General features: G+C 39.8%; 2 protein-coding genes across 11 annotated transcripts in view; both read right to left on the bottom strand.

Annotated features, from left to right (window-relative positions):
- Pkn (serine/threonine-protein kinase N) overlaps positions 1 to 17095 on the bottom strand; it is a 44577-nt gene that overhangs the window by 9356 nt on the left and 18126 nt on the right. For 4 of the 10 annotated variants that reach the window (XM_064688063.1, XM_064688061.1, XM_064688065.1 and 1 more), the window contains 2 exons: positions 10052 to 10373; positions 6777 to 7330 (listed from right to left, as the gene is read on the bottom strand). In XM_064688063.1, the coding sequence (XP_064544133.1) occupies positions 6777 to 7330; positions 10052 to 10373 (876 nt within the window). Of the gene's footprint in view, positions 1 to 6776; positions 7331 to 10051; positions 10374 to 10480; positions 10848 to 17095 lie in introns of those variants that run through there. The other 6 variants (XM_064688059.1, XM_064688060.1, XM_064688069.1 and 3 more) reach the window with 5 other exon arrangements.
- On the bottom strand, positions 21 to 4454 carry LOC135432390 (uncharacterized). Its single transcript, XM_064688081.1, has 4 exons — positions 4407 to 4454; positions 2479 to 2860; positions 1998 to 2411; positions 21 to 1940 (listed from the first exon to the last, which is right to left on the bottom strand). The coding sequence occupies exons 2-4, from the start codon at positions 2713 to 2715 to the stop codon at positions 312 to 314; spliced, it is 2280 nt and encodes a 759-aa protein (XP_064544151.1). The 5' UTR covers positions 2716 to 2860; positions 4407 to 4454; the 3' UTR covers positions 21 to 311.

Here is a 17095-nt window from a genome sequence, read left to right as displayed (position 1 = left end):
TTATGTATATATTTAAATTATTTTAATTTGATTTTAAATGAATGCATTTCGAATGAGAAACTCATTATTGCACTTCGAGAAATAAAACGGATTCGAGGGATTTCTTATATTTTCTTTTCCGAAGATAAACTTATCGAAGAACTTTCATTCTCTTTTTCTTCTTAAGTATAGCTTCTAATGAGTTAAATCGTTTCTAAAAGAATTCTTATTAAATCACAAGCAGACGGACATTTACATTAATCTCTCTCGTAACATATTTCAGACTCTGCCATGGTTTTCTTTGAAATATTCAATTCCTAAAGCTAATCCAACTAAGGCTGCGGTCGTCGCAGCATTGGGCGCTCCCCCAAAGAGAAGGCGCGTCCGCGCAGCTGGAAACGTTCGGCCAGCCAGCGCTGGCAACTCTCGCACTGGCAGTTGGGATTCTTGGTGGGTCCCACGTGATGGCCCGGCTTGCGCATGGCAACCACATTGCCGAAGCGACGCGCCTTCTCCAGATGCTCGTGCGTATAGCCAGAGACAACGGTGGAGGCCTCGCTGACCAAGCTCGGACTATCGCGTGAGATCTGAAAGCGACGCGCGGGCAGCGGCGAGGGCTCCACGGAGTGCCCAAAGGTGGTGGCCGATGTGGTGCTGGGTGGTGCCTCGCTGCCGCAGCGCAGCACGGTGCTGGCCGTCGAAAGCAGCTGCGGTGAGCTGCGCTCCGAGGAGGGCGAACCAGGCGCTGCCTGTACGCTGAGATTATCGCGCGCTTCGCTCTTCCAACGATACCCAGGATGCAGACGCCTGAACGGATCCATGCCTGCGGCCGCAGCAGGTGCAGCTAAAACTGGCGCTGACTGCGGCGGCTCAGGACTTGCGGGCGGACCAAAGAATTGCAGAAAACCTGGTCGGTTGCGTGCAGCATGCGACAGCTGCTGCAGCTGCCGGCCTGGATAGGTATTGTAGCCCACATTGCTCTCCGAGAAGCCATCCGATTCGGAGGGCAGCGTATCGCTGCGCTGGAACGAGCCACGCTGCGAACGCACCTCCGTTATGGTTGTCAGCGGCGGATGCGGCGAGGTGGAACCCAGCGGCAGTGTCTGCTGCTGATGCTGCTGGTGATGCTGCTGCTGCTGGTGATGGTGCGGCAGCTGCTCTGCGGAGTGTTGCCTTGACCAGAGCCGCTCCATTTGCCGGATGCGCACGCGATCTAGCGAGTTCTCATAGTCAAAGCTGTCGGATTTGGTGAGCGTTGCAAATGCAGCATGGCCGGATGTATCCACCTCATCTGTGTCCTTCCACGAGGTGTCCACACAGTCGCCAGCCAATACGCTAGACACGCTGCTGCAGGTGGCATCGCGTGCCACAGTCGAGCGTGAGGAATTGGGATACGCGCCGCTGCTTTGCGTCTCATCGCTCGGTTGGCGCATATATTTCTGACGCAGATTTGCCAGCTTGGCGGCACGCTGATCCCCGATGTGCTTGCGGAACAGCAGCTGCTTGGACTCGCTGACCTCCTCGACGGTGCTGCACTTGGTTATGGCATGACCCAAATTGAGCTTCTGCTGTTGCTGCTGCTGCTTCGAGGATGGCAACGGCGACTTCTGTGCCAGGCGACGCGGCAGAGCGGCGCCCGAGATGCGCTGATGCCGCAACAGCATCTGCTCATTGTCCAGCACCGTTTGTGGCGTCGAATTGGAGTCCAGATCGTACATATGGTGCTCATTATTGTTGTCCGTGTCGGAGCTAGAGGCCTCGCCATCCGCCTGTTCCTCATCCTCCTCGGAGCCCGTGCAATAGACATCAATGTGCACGGTGCGCGGCTTTTTCTCGCCCTGATTAGGCAGTCGGGGCGTCGACTGAGACGTAGCCGCTGACAGCGGCGGTATGCGCGACATCGAGGCCGACTTGAATGTGGACGAGGGCGTAACAGGCGTCGGCGTGGGCGAGTAGGTTGGCTGCAAAATGACGCTGATTAGTCACACAAGAGTTAAGCTGTAGGGACTCCCGCTTACCACATAGGTGTTCGCCTCCTCCGCATGACGCCTGTTGGCAAAATTCATGAGCCCCTCGGTCGTGGCCCGTCGCTGTTCATAGGCGGGCCGACGCTGCTGCCGCTCCTCCGAATCGCTGGTCTGTGAGCAGGCATCGCGCAGCTGCTGCGCATGCACCTTGCTGTGATAGACAAAGGGCTCATTGAGTGCCGCCTCCAGCTGTTGCTGCTGCGGCAGAAAATCCGCCACGGCGGAGACAACAATGTTGCAGGTGCTGCGGCAACGCGTGCCGCACATCTGAGCGGTAATCCCGCCGCCGGGCGTCGCCTCACCCGTTGGCTGTATGTGTCGCGAGGCCTGCGGACTGCCAAATGCCGAATCCGCATAGGTTGTGGCCGAGGAATTGGTGCTGCGAAAGCTTGTCGCAGCCGTTGCCTAAGATTTGATGTCGTTAACTCTTGCCTCATTTTCTTAATTCTACAAATTTCAATTAGTTGCTTACCTTCTCCGGCTCTGTTTCGTGCTCCTCTGCGGCTGGCGTGCACAACTTGTACACGACACGCACCGGATGCAGTGGCTCCTGCGCGCTAAACTCCCGCTGCACTGGCTCACCGCCCGCCCGCGCGAATGTCAGCTGTGCACGCACTGTCCACTCGGCGGTCAGCTCATGAGGCAACGGCGGCTGCGGCGGCTGCGGGGGCTGATCACCCTCCGCTCCGCGATTGATGCTGCTGCTCATGACGCTGGCCCCACCTTTTAGGCACACATGTTTTCTTTTTTCACGTTGCCTCAAGGTACCGCTCAATTTCTATATACAACACACGATCTGCACAGATACGCGGCATATAGTTTTTATAATTTTTTATAAATTCTTCTAGATTAAGCTAAAAATACACAACAAATCGTTGCTCTTGATAGTTTGGCAAACATAAACGCACACGCACACACACAAAAGCTTCGCGAGGGCGGTTCCATAGAAGGTAAACTTTTCATAAAACGTTTTTTTTTTTAATAATCCCGAATCATATTGATTTTCCTCAATGTTCATAAGATCTAGGATTCAGCTGATATATTCATTTGCTATATTATATTGATATATTCATTTGCTTTCTTTATAAGAAACTCCAAGATCTATAATTAAACTGACATACTTCATCCCCTCATAATAGAAATTTGCCGGACTTATATATTTTCAAATAGTTCGGCAAATTTCTTACAGATATTCAACTCTTTTTTTATTATAACCTCCCAGCTCAACGATTAAACTCTTATTATATGTTCCATGCTTTTGAAACTAGCAAATGGTTTAAAAGCTTTGGTAAAGCAAAAGATGAAATATTTAATAAGCTGATCATTTCTGACGGCTAATTAAAATCGAAAAGAAAAAAAATGCATATTTGAGGTTTAAAAATAAACATCATAGACAATTTCTAGCATACAATTTATGGTTCCTAATAATTGGCTGCATATGACGTACATATTGCTATCTGAATCATCAAATTTTAAAATAAACGAAAAGAAAAACGAATTTTCAATTTTCAATCAAAAGACATATCGAAAAGAAATAAAGCAGCAGAAATTGTATAATTTATTGAGCAAACTGAAAACTAATTTAAGTAATTTTATTTTAATTATTTTTATACCTGATTTTTATAGAAAACTAAATCTTAAAAACTGAAAGCTCATTCGAAACTAAAAGCCGCCTTTTAGTTCTGTGAGAAACCTAAAGGCCTTTTGAATCTTTTAAATACTTTTCCACTTCATATATTTCTATTAATTTATTTGTATTCTTTTAAAGACACGGATTACTATCTTTAATTAATTTCTATTCCATTTGAATTGCACCTATTAAGCTGCCCTCGTTTCGTGGGCGATTTATATTGTTATTTGTGGCCTTTTGATACGTTCTATTATGATCTTTTATTATTTTGTTCTTATTTCTTGGTTTTTATTTTAATTTTTTATTTTTAGCTTCAATCAGCCACGCACAAAAACACTTTCGATTTTATATATGTTGTTTTTTTTTTGTTGTTTTTTTTCTTCCACTTGGCATGTAAAATTGTGTTTCTAATTTTATGTGCATTTATTTATAAATTCTCTCGCCATTTATTGTTGCTGTTTTAGTTGTTGTAAAATACTAAAAATCGCAATATGACCCCAAAAGCCAAATCGCGTAAACCACGCACGAAAATAAAATGCAGCTCGAAAACAAGGCGAAAAAAATTGAAACAGAAAAAAAAAATTACGCAATTTTTTTATTAAATGGAATAAAGAAAAGAAGTTAAAAAACTTGAAACACGCTGCGTATGCGTAATGTTTCTTTTTAATGCCTGGAATTCGAGTGACGTCGTGCATGTGTATGTGTGTGTGTGCCTATGGTTGTGCGTGTGTTAAGCGTTTATAGTTTATGCGACGGTCTCTTTTAATTACATATGCATAAAGTTTTAAGCCGACAAAAAAATATGCACTAAAAGCGCCGCAAACCAAGAAAAATAATTAAAAATTATTTTAAAAAAATTAAAAAAAAAAAAATTAAACAAAAAATAAAAGACGACACGCGGCAAACAAAAAGAAAGAAAACGCAACAACACGCGCACGTAGCCCAAACGGCAACAGAACTCAAACTGAAATGCGTGAAAATTCGCTAGAGAAACAATTTTTCCGCTTTCAAACGAGCAGCAGGCAGAACACAAACAGAATTTGGCTGCGCTCTCTTCACGAACATATTGACACATATATACATACATGAAAATATATAGATATAGATCGTAGAAACTCTATATGCATATATGTATGTGTTCAGCATAGTTCTATTAATGTTTAGCAAACACACGAAAACGAGCAAAGGGCATTTGGCTGTTGCCTTTGTTTATCGCCCAGGAAACATTCGGAGAAACATCTGTCGACCAATTGGCCCCCTGCCCCCTGCCCCCCTTGCTTGCATCTGTTGTTGTCAAAAACTGCACTTCGGCCAGAATTTTCATGCCGCCCACCCTCGCTCGGTCGCATCTTAAAACAAATAAATACGCACTGCAAATAGAATGGAACACGTATGCTCTATATAGGCCGGCCACATTCGCTCTTTTTTTGTTTTTGGTACATATAATACAATAGGGGGCAGCTTATATTGGAGTCAAAAGAAAAAAAGAAGGAAACGAAAAGAAAACAAGCCACAACATCAGCTGTACGAATAAATCACAAGCACGGACAAGACATTCCATTTGTCCACGCGACAGGAAGTCGGAAACATTGTGAAATTAACTAGGTGGCATTGGGGAATCGTCAAGAGACTGTAGAAGCTTGAATACTCTAGGAAATGTATTGCAGTAGACTACATAAAGAAGGCTGTGTACTTTAAATGCTCGTAAAAGATTTAAATTAAGTAGAATAGTATAAATAAAACGTATAAATAATTGGTAATTCCAATTAACACGGATAAATAGATAAACGCACAGTGGTGAAAGCCAATAAACTCTTTTCAAACTTGTTAACAGCGTATAATAATAATATTTCTGGAATGTTCAAGCTTTGACCCAACTTAAGAAACTGCTAATGCCTACAACTAAATTCTTTATTATTTTCCCTTTTGCCCAAACCGCTTAAGAAAATGCATATACCCACACTACACTAACTGTAGGGCGTAGAAACTTTCAGTGAATTTAGTAGGTCAACAAAATACCAATAAACAAACAGACAATTTCTGCATTCCTTCCCATTTTACTCAAACCTCTTAAGAAAATGCATATACCCACACTACACTAAGCGTAGGGCCTCTCGTGTCCATGGCCAAATGTCATTTTGAAATACTGTGCATATTTTCGAGCATATTTTGCAAGCGAACTCGCCAGTAAATTAATGAGGCGACAGTTAGCACTTAAAAGACACACACACAAAAGCAAGATAGAGCGGCTTTCATCGCCACGCCGAAAATAAATACCCTTGTAGACAAGTGGCTAGGAAACGATTAAATACGAAAGCCTAATTTCCGACTAATTGTTCTAATGGGTGCTATTTGGCATAGTAGTGCAGTTTGGCATATATGGAGACTTTGATCAATAAATCTTAAGAAACAGAAATGTGCTCAAAAGAAAATAGGTTATTCAAAGGATTCTTCCTTTAGAGCCCAAGAATATAGTAGACCGATATTAATTAAATCTCGCAAATGATAAGTTTGGACAACATCTTTGGTGTTAAACAAGCGTATCTACGTCGTCTACATAATATTCTTAAAGGTTCGTTCCCGTCGATTCCGACTTAAACTTTTACTTAAAGACGTATCTATGCAAAGTTTCATGACAAAAGTTTTAAAAATGAGAGACTAGTTAGCACAGAAGCGCCTCTCTTATTGATACTGATCAGGAATATACATACTTTATGGGGTCGGATACGCCCCAATTTATGCGTTACACATTTCATGGTACAAGAGTATGAAAAGCATAAAGAACGACAAAAGAAACGCAGGAAAAAATTGAAATATTTTCAACAGCCGCGTAATTAGCCTCGTTTTGTTTTTTTCTGTTTTTTTTTTCTTTGCTTGGATTGCTGCGCATTGCCTTAAGGCAAACGGCGCGTATACGCAACGCATGTGCACATGAATCATACGCCGTGTGGCACACGCCACAAATGTCGACTCTCTCTCTCTCACTCTTTTTTAACTAGGGGGCAGGCCGAGCGTATGGCCCGCCCGTTCGCGCGCGTACCCGCTTACCTGGCCCGCGGCCAGCTCTAAGAATTTAGGTTAATCTAATTAACGCTTAGTAGCAGAAAGGTAAAAAAAATAAAAATCTGTCGCCCACTCACCTCCTGCAGCGCCTTCTTGTCTGGCGCACGATTCGCCGTCTGCAGCGTGCGTATGACATTCTTGGCTCCATCAACGACCGCTGCCTCGATGCGCAACCGATGACGCAGCTCCTCGATGCGCTCCTCCAGCGTTGTCTCCAGGCTCTGCGGCTGCATGCTGCCGATACCAGTGCCACCGCCCGCTATCAGGACACCATGCTCATCTGTTAGCTGGAGTGCGGCCTTCAGGCGATCCGCCTGCTCGCGATTCTGTTTGACTTTGATGATGCGCAAGCGCAAAAACTCAATCTTGGCTTTCGAGTCCGCCAGCATTTGGTGCGCCTCGGCGAGCAGCTTCTTGTCGCAGCCAATGCCCAGCGATTGTATCATGTTCTCGGCGCCCGCCTTCACCTTCATCTCGATCTGCAGCTGCTTCTCCAGCGAGGCCAGCACCTTGTCATTGGCCGTCGCCGGTCCACTACCGCCGCCAGCCATCGCATTGTTCCCGCCCATGCCGCCAACAGCTCCGCCGAGCTGGGCAACGCCGCTGCCATCAAGGCTGAAGGCAATCGATTCTGTAAACATGATACGAAATATTTAAAATGAGTTTTTTTTTTTGGATTTTATTGGAATGTGTAGGACTATAAAAAAGTGTATACCCTGTAGTTGGGTCATAAGCGGGTATATTGACTGACAGCATAGCCAAAGCCAATTAGATATAGAAAGCGTATGAATTACAAATAAGCTTATATATATACCCTGTAGTTGGGTGCATCAGGAGCAATGATCGGTACGAAGGGGTACATTAGCTCTCTATATGGGGGTGAGAGGGGTGGGAATATCGGGCTAGGACGAAACAACTGAGTTTTAGTCAAAAAATAAAAACAATCAATAAGTGTATAACCTATATTTAGCTGGCTTAAGAGTGTGTATTGGTCATGGCTCAAGTACCTATGCATATATGCTCTATATACAAGTTCTAGTTATAGGGTATCTTCCCGTCGAATATCTTTCCCTTTTGTACTTCACTAGTTACAACGTATCTGATTGTTTTGTTTATGACTTTCATGCCTTAATTTTACACTTTGCTTTTAATAGTTGCCCTTGGCTTCAGTTTTCCGCACAGGTCAGCTTCTTGAGGGGGGGTCAAATCGTTTAACCTAATGCCCCATTTAGCCACATGCTGTCAAAGTTCAAGGGTCACTTAAGCGTCAACACGTCTATTACTGTGATAAACTCGGAACAACGTCCACAGGTCGCCTCACTTGACTGACAGCTGCGGACACCCACGTGCGCTATTTGACACGCTTTATTTACAGTTTAATCTGATTGCACACGACCACTTGAATTAAAATGCAGCAAGGGGGCCGGAAGGGGTGGAAGTGGCTGCTGTGCAACAGTTGTGGCAAGCGCGGGAAATGACAAGGTGACATGCGAAACATGAATAAATATCTGCAGCTTTTATGAGGTCTAGAACAATGAAATAAATAATAGAGAATACAATTTTAATATCTATTATCTTAAATATACATATTTATGTAAAGGGAATACGAATTAAATAAGGTATTCATTGCATAATGCAAATCTATATAAATTCAAAACAGATAAAAACATTTTTAGAATATGTCTGAATAATATATCCTGATCTAATCATGCTTCGTACAGAAAAATATATATTGCTTGATATCTCAACTGGTTTATATGACTCCTAATCAGAGTTAATAAAGAAGAACATGCTAATTCCCAGGTAGAACCTTTCGCTTACTTATTCCTGAAGAGCAGTTGCTGTATTAGATTAAAGAGATGTTCCGATATAGAAATAAGCCAGTTTTATAGATGTAGGGATTGTAAAGAAAATATCGATACTACGAGCTCCGATACTGGACTGACTTTGCATCGCCGAGTGTTGGTCTAAAGATATAGGGAAATTAAGAAAAGACTGCGGACTTTACACTAAAAATACGTCAGTTTCATATCACAATCAAATGATATCATATATCATATCATATTCAAATCGTACAAACATTTTCTCTACTGAATATTACCTAAAGCATCAGAAAATGTATCTAAATAAATTGAAAGAGTTCCTTAAATGTTAAGAAAACTACCAAGCTGCCTTTTTTAAACAAAATAAATAATTTGACTTAATGTAAGATATAAACATTAATTCAGATCTCGGATAGAATTTTCCCATAGTTTATTTATCAAGCGAATATTTAAATCTACATTCTATCAACAATTTCCGGCCAACTCGAATGCTAATCTATGCTGCACCAACAGCATATAAACCAAAACTAAAACCAGCTAAGATATGTTTGTTGCACTTTGCTGGCAGCTGCTGTCAAACATGTCAATCAATTGAGCAGATGTAAACCCATGAAGCTTTCAACACAGATGCTAAAGATCTTCACGACGCAGCTGATGATGATAAAGATAATGATGATGTTGAAATCTACTGAGATGCATGCCGCTGGCTGCAGCTGGTGGCATGAACCAAACACGGAAGCAGATACAACTGCGAGACAGTAGAACAAACCCGAAGCGCTGATCAGTCACATTCAGCTAAATATTTCAAGACACTTGTGTCAATAGTTGAAAAGAAAACAAAATGAAAATACAACAAAAATTAAAAAGCCTGCTCTAGTTGGGAGTGCTCTACTAGAAAATACATATATAAAAAGTTCTCATCTGAGTAGTTAGTTGGAAAAAGTGGGAGAATAAAATGCCCATCTTCAGGACATACATATATACCTAGGCACATATGTATATGGTTTATTTATTGATTTATTAGGGAAACCTTGAAATTTCTTTATCCAAACATCCATCCAAACTTTGCTTATCCCAACTGTGAGATACTTTGAGGTATTAAGACAAACAATTTAACACAAATATCCCTTTTTTGATGCTTACACGCATTCATATACCCTCGCTGACATCCAATTCTGATAAGTACAGGGTATGGCACAATAAAAATAACCTGACACTAAGCAAGTGTTTTGTTATAGATACCAGCCCAAACGATAAACGCACAAGTATTTCGCGCCTGGGTAATGTAAGAGAACACGCAAAGCGCGACAAAGATACAAATGTATATAGATAGATGCATAACGAGACAGTTGACAGGTTTGCGTGACAAACGCTCGTAAAACGATACTTAAAGTTACTTTTGAGATACTTTTAACGATTTGTTTTTAAGAGGGCAGTGGTAACAAGAAAAAACGGAGTAAAAGAAGCGACAGTTGGGAAAGTTGGCTTGAGTTACATAATCTTAGGTTGGGCAATATTTTTGTGCTTACCTTGACCATTGCTATTGACCGCCGTATTGGCGGATGTTAGCAGTATTTGACTTTCGAGTTCCTGCAGCTCCGACTTGAGCTCGGCCAGTTTGCTTTTGCTCTTCTTGACCAGCACGGCGACATCGCTGAGCGAACGGCGATCCTTGGCGACCTCGCGCAACTTTTCGGCGCCCTCTTTAATCTTCAGCTCTTTGCGTATCTCGCGCCGTATGGCCTCCTTGATCTCCTCGAGGCGTATGGACATACAGCTCTCGGGCAGGTTCTCTGTGAAGCCATATTTATGACTGAGCTCGTATAGAACTGGATGTTTTATATATTCGCCCTGCAAGAATAGAGATAGAAAATGGTTAAATAAGTTAGAATATGCTTGAATTGGGATTAAAAATCGTTTGACTGGCTGTGAATTTAGTTTAACGTTTAACCATTTACCGTGTCTGTGTAAAATACTCCCCCATTGGAAGACTCAAAATTCGAGACGATACGATTCCACAGTCTCGAGACACTCGCTCGCCGTCTGATCGAAGACTTTTGTGCGCCACTATAGTTGCGTGGCAGTGTATTACATTTGCGCGAGTTGGCATCTCGGCTCGACTTAAAGTCCTCATTGGATATGTTTGGGGACTCGCTTTTGGGCTGCGAAACCAACATGCTGCGTATTCTCTTTACCAAACTTGACATTTTCAGAGGGTTATTCGTTTTGGGTTTTTCGCTCGAATTTCAATTTGATTACGTTTTGTGTTTCTTTTCTTTTCGGGCTGTTTAAGCTTGCGACCAGTTCATGGTAATTAGACAACTTGTGACGCGCCTTTTCACACGACTCACGAGAGCTGCGAGTTATCAAGAAAATGTACAAGATATTGTTAAGAAAAGAGAGAGGAAATACAACAACAGCAACAACAACAACTATAACAACGACAAAAAAGAACTAAAACAAGTTGGTTGTGACTGGTTCTAAATTGTCATGTCATCGTCATCGCATTGAAGCGATATAAGAAAGTTAACACAATTGATAAAGAAATTTCTCGTGCTCGTTTCTAAACATTTCCGATCTGGTATCTGTGCAGCAACAATTATAATGCAAATTAAAAGTTCTAATCAATTTCAAATGCAAACAACTCCTGACTCAACTTTCACGGCGCATTCAATTTGGCTGCTATTCAAGTTTAGCATTGAAAACTTTGCAAAACATTTCAAGTAGTCTCTCGTTCAGTTAAAGCAATTTGTAGTTGCCAAGAATACTTATTGAAAGTGTGGACAGCTTTGCCAGTTTCAATTACAAGTTGCACTGAAAGCAATAATTGGCGACTTTCTAAGCAAAAGCAAGTCGCAGCAACATTTGAAAATTAGACCATTTGGTCACATTTTTGAAATGCACGAAAAGTAATCAATTAGCTAAATCGATAATTCAGAGGGAAAGTTTATCGATAGAATGTAGTTGTTAACAACAGTTAAAAGGAAGCTGGTCACACTTTACTTCTTAAATTAAATTTGATGATTAAATTGGAAGATTAAAGCGACAATTTTAAACAATGTAGTATAAACCATAATGAGAAAGTAAGGATATCTTCGACACGCCGAAGATTTAATACTCTTTCCAACATTTCACATTTGTAGATATGTGAGAATAGTGAAGCTTGTAAATGCTGAGTTTGATGAAAATATTTTGAAAAACAGAATTATTTGCCATAAAAGAAACTTACTTATCGAGCAATCTTTCCTATGGCAGCTATAGACGAGTTTGCATAGAAACAGACAGACGGACATGGCAAGATCTAGAATATATATAACTTATGGGGTCGGAATTGTCTTCTTATGCGTTACACATTTAGTTACAACATAATAATACCCTCTACAAAGGTATAAATAGCCGAAAGTCCTAATAAATGCAATTGCAAATCGATTTAAATGTATAATAATTAACATGGCCAGCTTCACAGCGTTTATGGAAAAATTAGCTCGAATTTAATGGGTATATTGATTTCTAGAGCAGTTGTTGATTGTTGATAACAAAAATAAGATTTACCAAATACTTTTTCTTTAAAAAAAAATTCCAAGAACCTTAACAATACATTCTAAACATAAGCAACATATATTGTATAATGCTAAAGGTAAATACTTGTTATACAATAAAAGAAACTTGAAGCTAAGCTAACCAGAGCTCTTTTATCTGAAATTTGTCTAAATGAAAACTATTTTGTTTATATCATAAAAACTAAAAGTCAGACACAAGTAAGCACAACATGGCACCATAAATATGTACGCACGTCTGTAAAGGCCCGATAAAGAAACTATATATCGCATGACTGCTAAAAAGCATAAATATATACACACATACACAGGAAACTTAGTTTATAAATTTTTAGACTTTGTTTACTTTGGTTATTTGCTTATAAACTTACAAAGTAAGCGACGGCAATTGTTATTGTTATTGTTATTATTGTTGTTATTATAATATTATTATCAACTGTAGACAGAGTTCTGTTTGCGGCATATTGAATTCCATGGAATACGTTGACTGCTTTTAAGTCAAAAGCGTCGCGAATTTGCATTAACGAAAGGCAACTGGGAGCTGTTTGTTGTAAAAACTGAACTTGACTCATGCCAATTAGCCCAATAAGGCCGTCGTAGAGCAGCTGACAGTTGGCCATATTTGTTAGCCATGAATATGCATAAGAATTTCTCCAACTCTCGAACTCCCCGAACCAGCCAAATGTAGAAAGCGAAAATTAACCGAGACAATAGGGGCGGCAAAAGCCAAAAGACTTATTGGACTCTAATTGAATATAACATTGCCATATATTTGGCTGTACTCATATAAATTTGATTGATTGTCTGGACACGTTCTAAAAAGAGCAAAACGTGGAAACAGTTGCTTCGTAAAAACTCTTATAATTAAAAGTTATAAGACGAGTGCCAGGGACGGCGTAGACTGCGCAACGTTTTCTTATCGGCATTTGCTGTGGCCGTGTGGCCCTATGATAAGCCCGAAAGCCAAGAAACTAAACACAAATTTGAAGACAGAACGTTTGTTTATCCACTCGAAATACACACACACACACGAGCACAGGCACACACATGCACACACACGCACACACACGGTCACACTTTAAAATATGTAAAAAAAATGCGCAGGGCTTAGTTTTATCACATGCTTAGCCTGATATTTTATACAGAGACCATATATTGTTATATTTATTTTTATCGTATAGAAATTTCACATTAACAAATCGCCTTGAGCCTGCAACTTGTTGCAAACACTATTTTATAGCTGCCCGCACGCCGCAACTAACGAACTTGAAGTGATGTTCACGTCATTTCCCCAGGTGTAATAAATGTGCCCATCGACCCGAACCGAATGCACACACACACACACACACACACTCTTGTGGCACACCTCGTGGGTGGGCGAAGTCAAACGATTTATTACGAAGTTACTTAACGAAGTGACTCACGAAGCTGGCAACTGGTTTCGGCCTGGTTTTCAGTTGATAACACAAAACGCAGCTGACTGACCGCATCAACAGACATCGATTGCATTTGGCCGTTACATCGCCTGCTTGGCTATTATCAGGCGGCGATGTACATATATCCACGCAATTATCTGGCAATAGTCAATACCTTGAAATGATTGAGCTAACCACTTGGGAGATTATGAAAACATAAATAAAACAAAGCTGCTCTAGCTGGGAGTGGCCGACTCGGAAATACCCTGAAACCCGCGTCGAGCTGTCTTTACTAATATCCTCGCTTTGCGAAATGCGTTCTACAAAAGCGTTATTGCTTCAAAAGTTTTTTATTTTTTTCAATTTTGTGGAGAAAGGGAGGAGCTATCTCAAGAGTGAAATATTCTAGATATGTCTATCCTTTACCCACTTTGGTGTATCTAACACTTTTATATGCGAGTTACGCTTAAAAAGCTTGTATCAAAATCTACTTTTTATCGGTCGTATATAAACTGGGAGACAAATCGACAGATTAAATAATAAGCTCGATCCGCGTATTCAGTATATGGTACAAGAGAATATATATAGTCTACATTTCAAATCTCGGCTATAGTTCACTCGGACGGACGGACATCAAGAATATATAAACTTTATGGAGTCTGAGATGCTTCCTTCTGCCTATTACACACATTTGCACCAAAACATAATGCCCCTTTTTTATCCGCTTTCAATGGATGCAGGGTATAAAAACATACTTTACTAATGGTAGTTTTATAACCCTATACTTATAGATAAACTATATAACAATGTAGATGCTATGCTTCAATTAGTACAAGTACTAGCGGATATTGCCTGACTTAGTCCGGCTATTTATTATTATTTTACAGTTTATTTGCCTTAAGATGCGCGTTGTTTATTAAGATTAACTCGTACCACCTTGAACACACACCTTTAGTTTATTTTTAAATAAATATTTAAAAATAAAGCAAAGGTCCATCAGATTGATTGCAAAAAAAAAAGTATAATTACATAAAGTTATTATAAAGAATTATTGATTTTTTGTAAATGCTGCCTTTTAGTTGAAAGAGTTGTAAAAGAAAAATAAATAATAATTATTACAATGAGAACTATTAAATTAATGTTCGACCTAAAATATAAATATTATTACAACTATGATGCTTGGGCCGCCTAATAAATTCCATCAGGTGGAAAAATAACCTAAGACAGTTTTTATTAATATCTATAGAGCAAGCTGACAAATTACAGAATGCAACAGAATTAAATTTTTAGTTCCAGTGTTTGATGAAACCGATATATTTTGTCTTTCAAACCTTTCAAATCTTTTTGAGGATCCTTATAACGAAATGGATTACTTTTCGAAGGCAATGTTTTTTTTATGACCTAGTTAAGAGTATTCTAATGTCTATAAGGATATTAGGTCTTCGGTGTGTCGAAAAGTTATTTTTGGAAGATTATATTCGCCATTTTGATCCCATTTCTCGTATTATCAAGTTTAATATTTCCTAAATTATATATGTTGGTATATCTATTGATTTGGCATTATTTTAATTTTTATCAAATCAGTTCAGATTTACGAAAATTATGACAAATATTAATACCTCAAATGGACAAAAAACTATTGTACAAATTAAAAATTATAATAGATGCCACAAATATTAAACGAGAAGGAAGGGCTATCTTCGGATAGCCGAAGATTTAATACCCTTGCAGACCCAACGTTTTCATAATGTTCATATCTAAGAAGCACAGGGAAAAAAGTTAATGCCGAGTATGGTTAAGATGTCTTGAAAAACAAAAAAGTTTTCCATACAACAACTTAATTTTCGACTGATCGTTCCTATGGCAGCTATATAATATAGTGGTCCGATCTCAATAGGATTTTGCATATATATGAGGAGCATAGTAAAACTAATAAATGACGAGTTTGATTAAGATATCTTTAGAAACAAAAATGTTTTTCATACAAGAACCTACTTTTCGACAGATCCTTCCTATGGCAGCTATATGATATAGTGGTCCGATCCAGCTGGTTTTGACATATGAACTGCGAGCAGCAGGAAGAGGGACTTCTGCAAAGTTTCATAAAGATAGCTTAAAAACTGAGAGACTAGTTCGCATAGAAACAGACAGACGGAAAGCTGGACAGACGGACATGGCTATATCAGCTCGGCTGTTGATACTGATCATGAATATATATACTATATGGGGTCGGAGATGTCTTCTTCTATGCGTTACACATTTCAAAAAGTATATATATGTATATTTTTTACATCAAACGGGGTCATGTGCTATTGCATGGCGTTATTGAAGCTAAGCAAAAAATGATTATATAAGATTTTCTGGCGCATAAAAAACGAGAAAGAAGTGCTATCTTCGGCACACCGAAGATTTAATACCCTTGCAGACCCAACCTTTTCAAAATGCTCATAGTGCTTTGCCCGTATCTAAGAAGCACAGGGAAAATAGTTAATGCCGAGTATGGTTAAGATATCTTGAAAAACAAAACAGGTTTCCATACAACAACTTAATTTTCGACCGATCGTTCCTATGGCAGCTATATGATATAGTTGCCCGATGTGAATAAGATTTTGCATAAGTGGAGGGAGCATAGTAAAACTAATAAATGCCGAGTTTGGTCAAGATATCTTGAAAAACAAAAAAATTCCATACAACAGCATAATTTTCGACTGATCGTTCCTATGGCAGCTATATGATATAGTTGTCCGATCTTAATAGAATTTTGCATATATATGGGGACCGTAGTAAAACTAATAAATACCGAGTTTGGTTAAGATATCTTGAAACACATAAAAATTTTCTATACAAAAACTTAATTTTCGACCGATCTTTCCTATGGCAGCTATATGATATAGTGGTCCGATCTTAATAGGATTTTGCATATATATGGGGAGCCTAGTAAAACTAATAAATACCGAGTTTGGTCAAGATATCTTGAAAAACATAAAAATGTTCCATACAAAAACTTAATTTTCGACCGATCGTTCCTATGGCAGCTATATGATATAGTTGCCCGATCTTAATAGGATTTTGCATATATATGGGGAGCGTAGTAAAACTAATAAATACAAAGTTTAGTCAAGATAACTTTATAAACAAAAATGTTTTTCATACAAGAACCTACTTTTCGACCGATCGTTCCTATGGCAGCTATATGATATAGTGGTCCGATCCAGCTGGTTTTGACATATGAGCTGCGTGCAACAGAAAGAGGGAATTCTGCAAAGTTTCATAAAGATAGCTTTAAAACTGAGAGACTAGTTCGCATAGAAACAGACAGACGGACAGACGGACAGACGGACAGACGGACAGACGGACATGGCTATATCAACTCGGCTGTTGATACTGATCAAGAATATATATACTTTATGGGGTCGGAGATGTCTCCTTCTATGCGTTACACATTTCACGACAAAATTATAATACCCTCTGCAAGGGTATAAAAACTAACTAGTAAAAACTCAAATATATTGTAAAGTATAACTAATTATTAGTTTCCATTATCTGAACAATGTCTAAATTACATCTATTTAGTTAAAATTGCCGCTCAAAATAATGAAAA

The sequence above is a fragment of the Drosophila montana genome, unplaced genomic scaffold (assembly GCF_035044405.1).
Source record: "Drosophila montana isolate Dmon_TW-CO22-7 unplaced genomic scaffold, ASM3504440v1 contig_3200_1, whole genome shotgun sequence".
Taxonomy (NCBI): domain Eukaryota; kingdom Metazoa; phylum Arthropoda; class Insecta; order Diptera; family Drosophilidae; genus Drosophila; species Drosophila montana.
The sequence above is the reverse complement of the archived record's forward strand: the minus strand, read 5'-3'. Positions and strand labels throughout refer to the sequence as shown.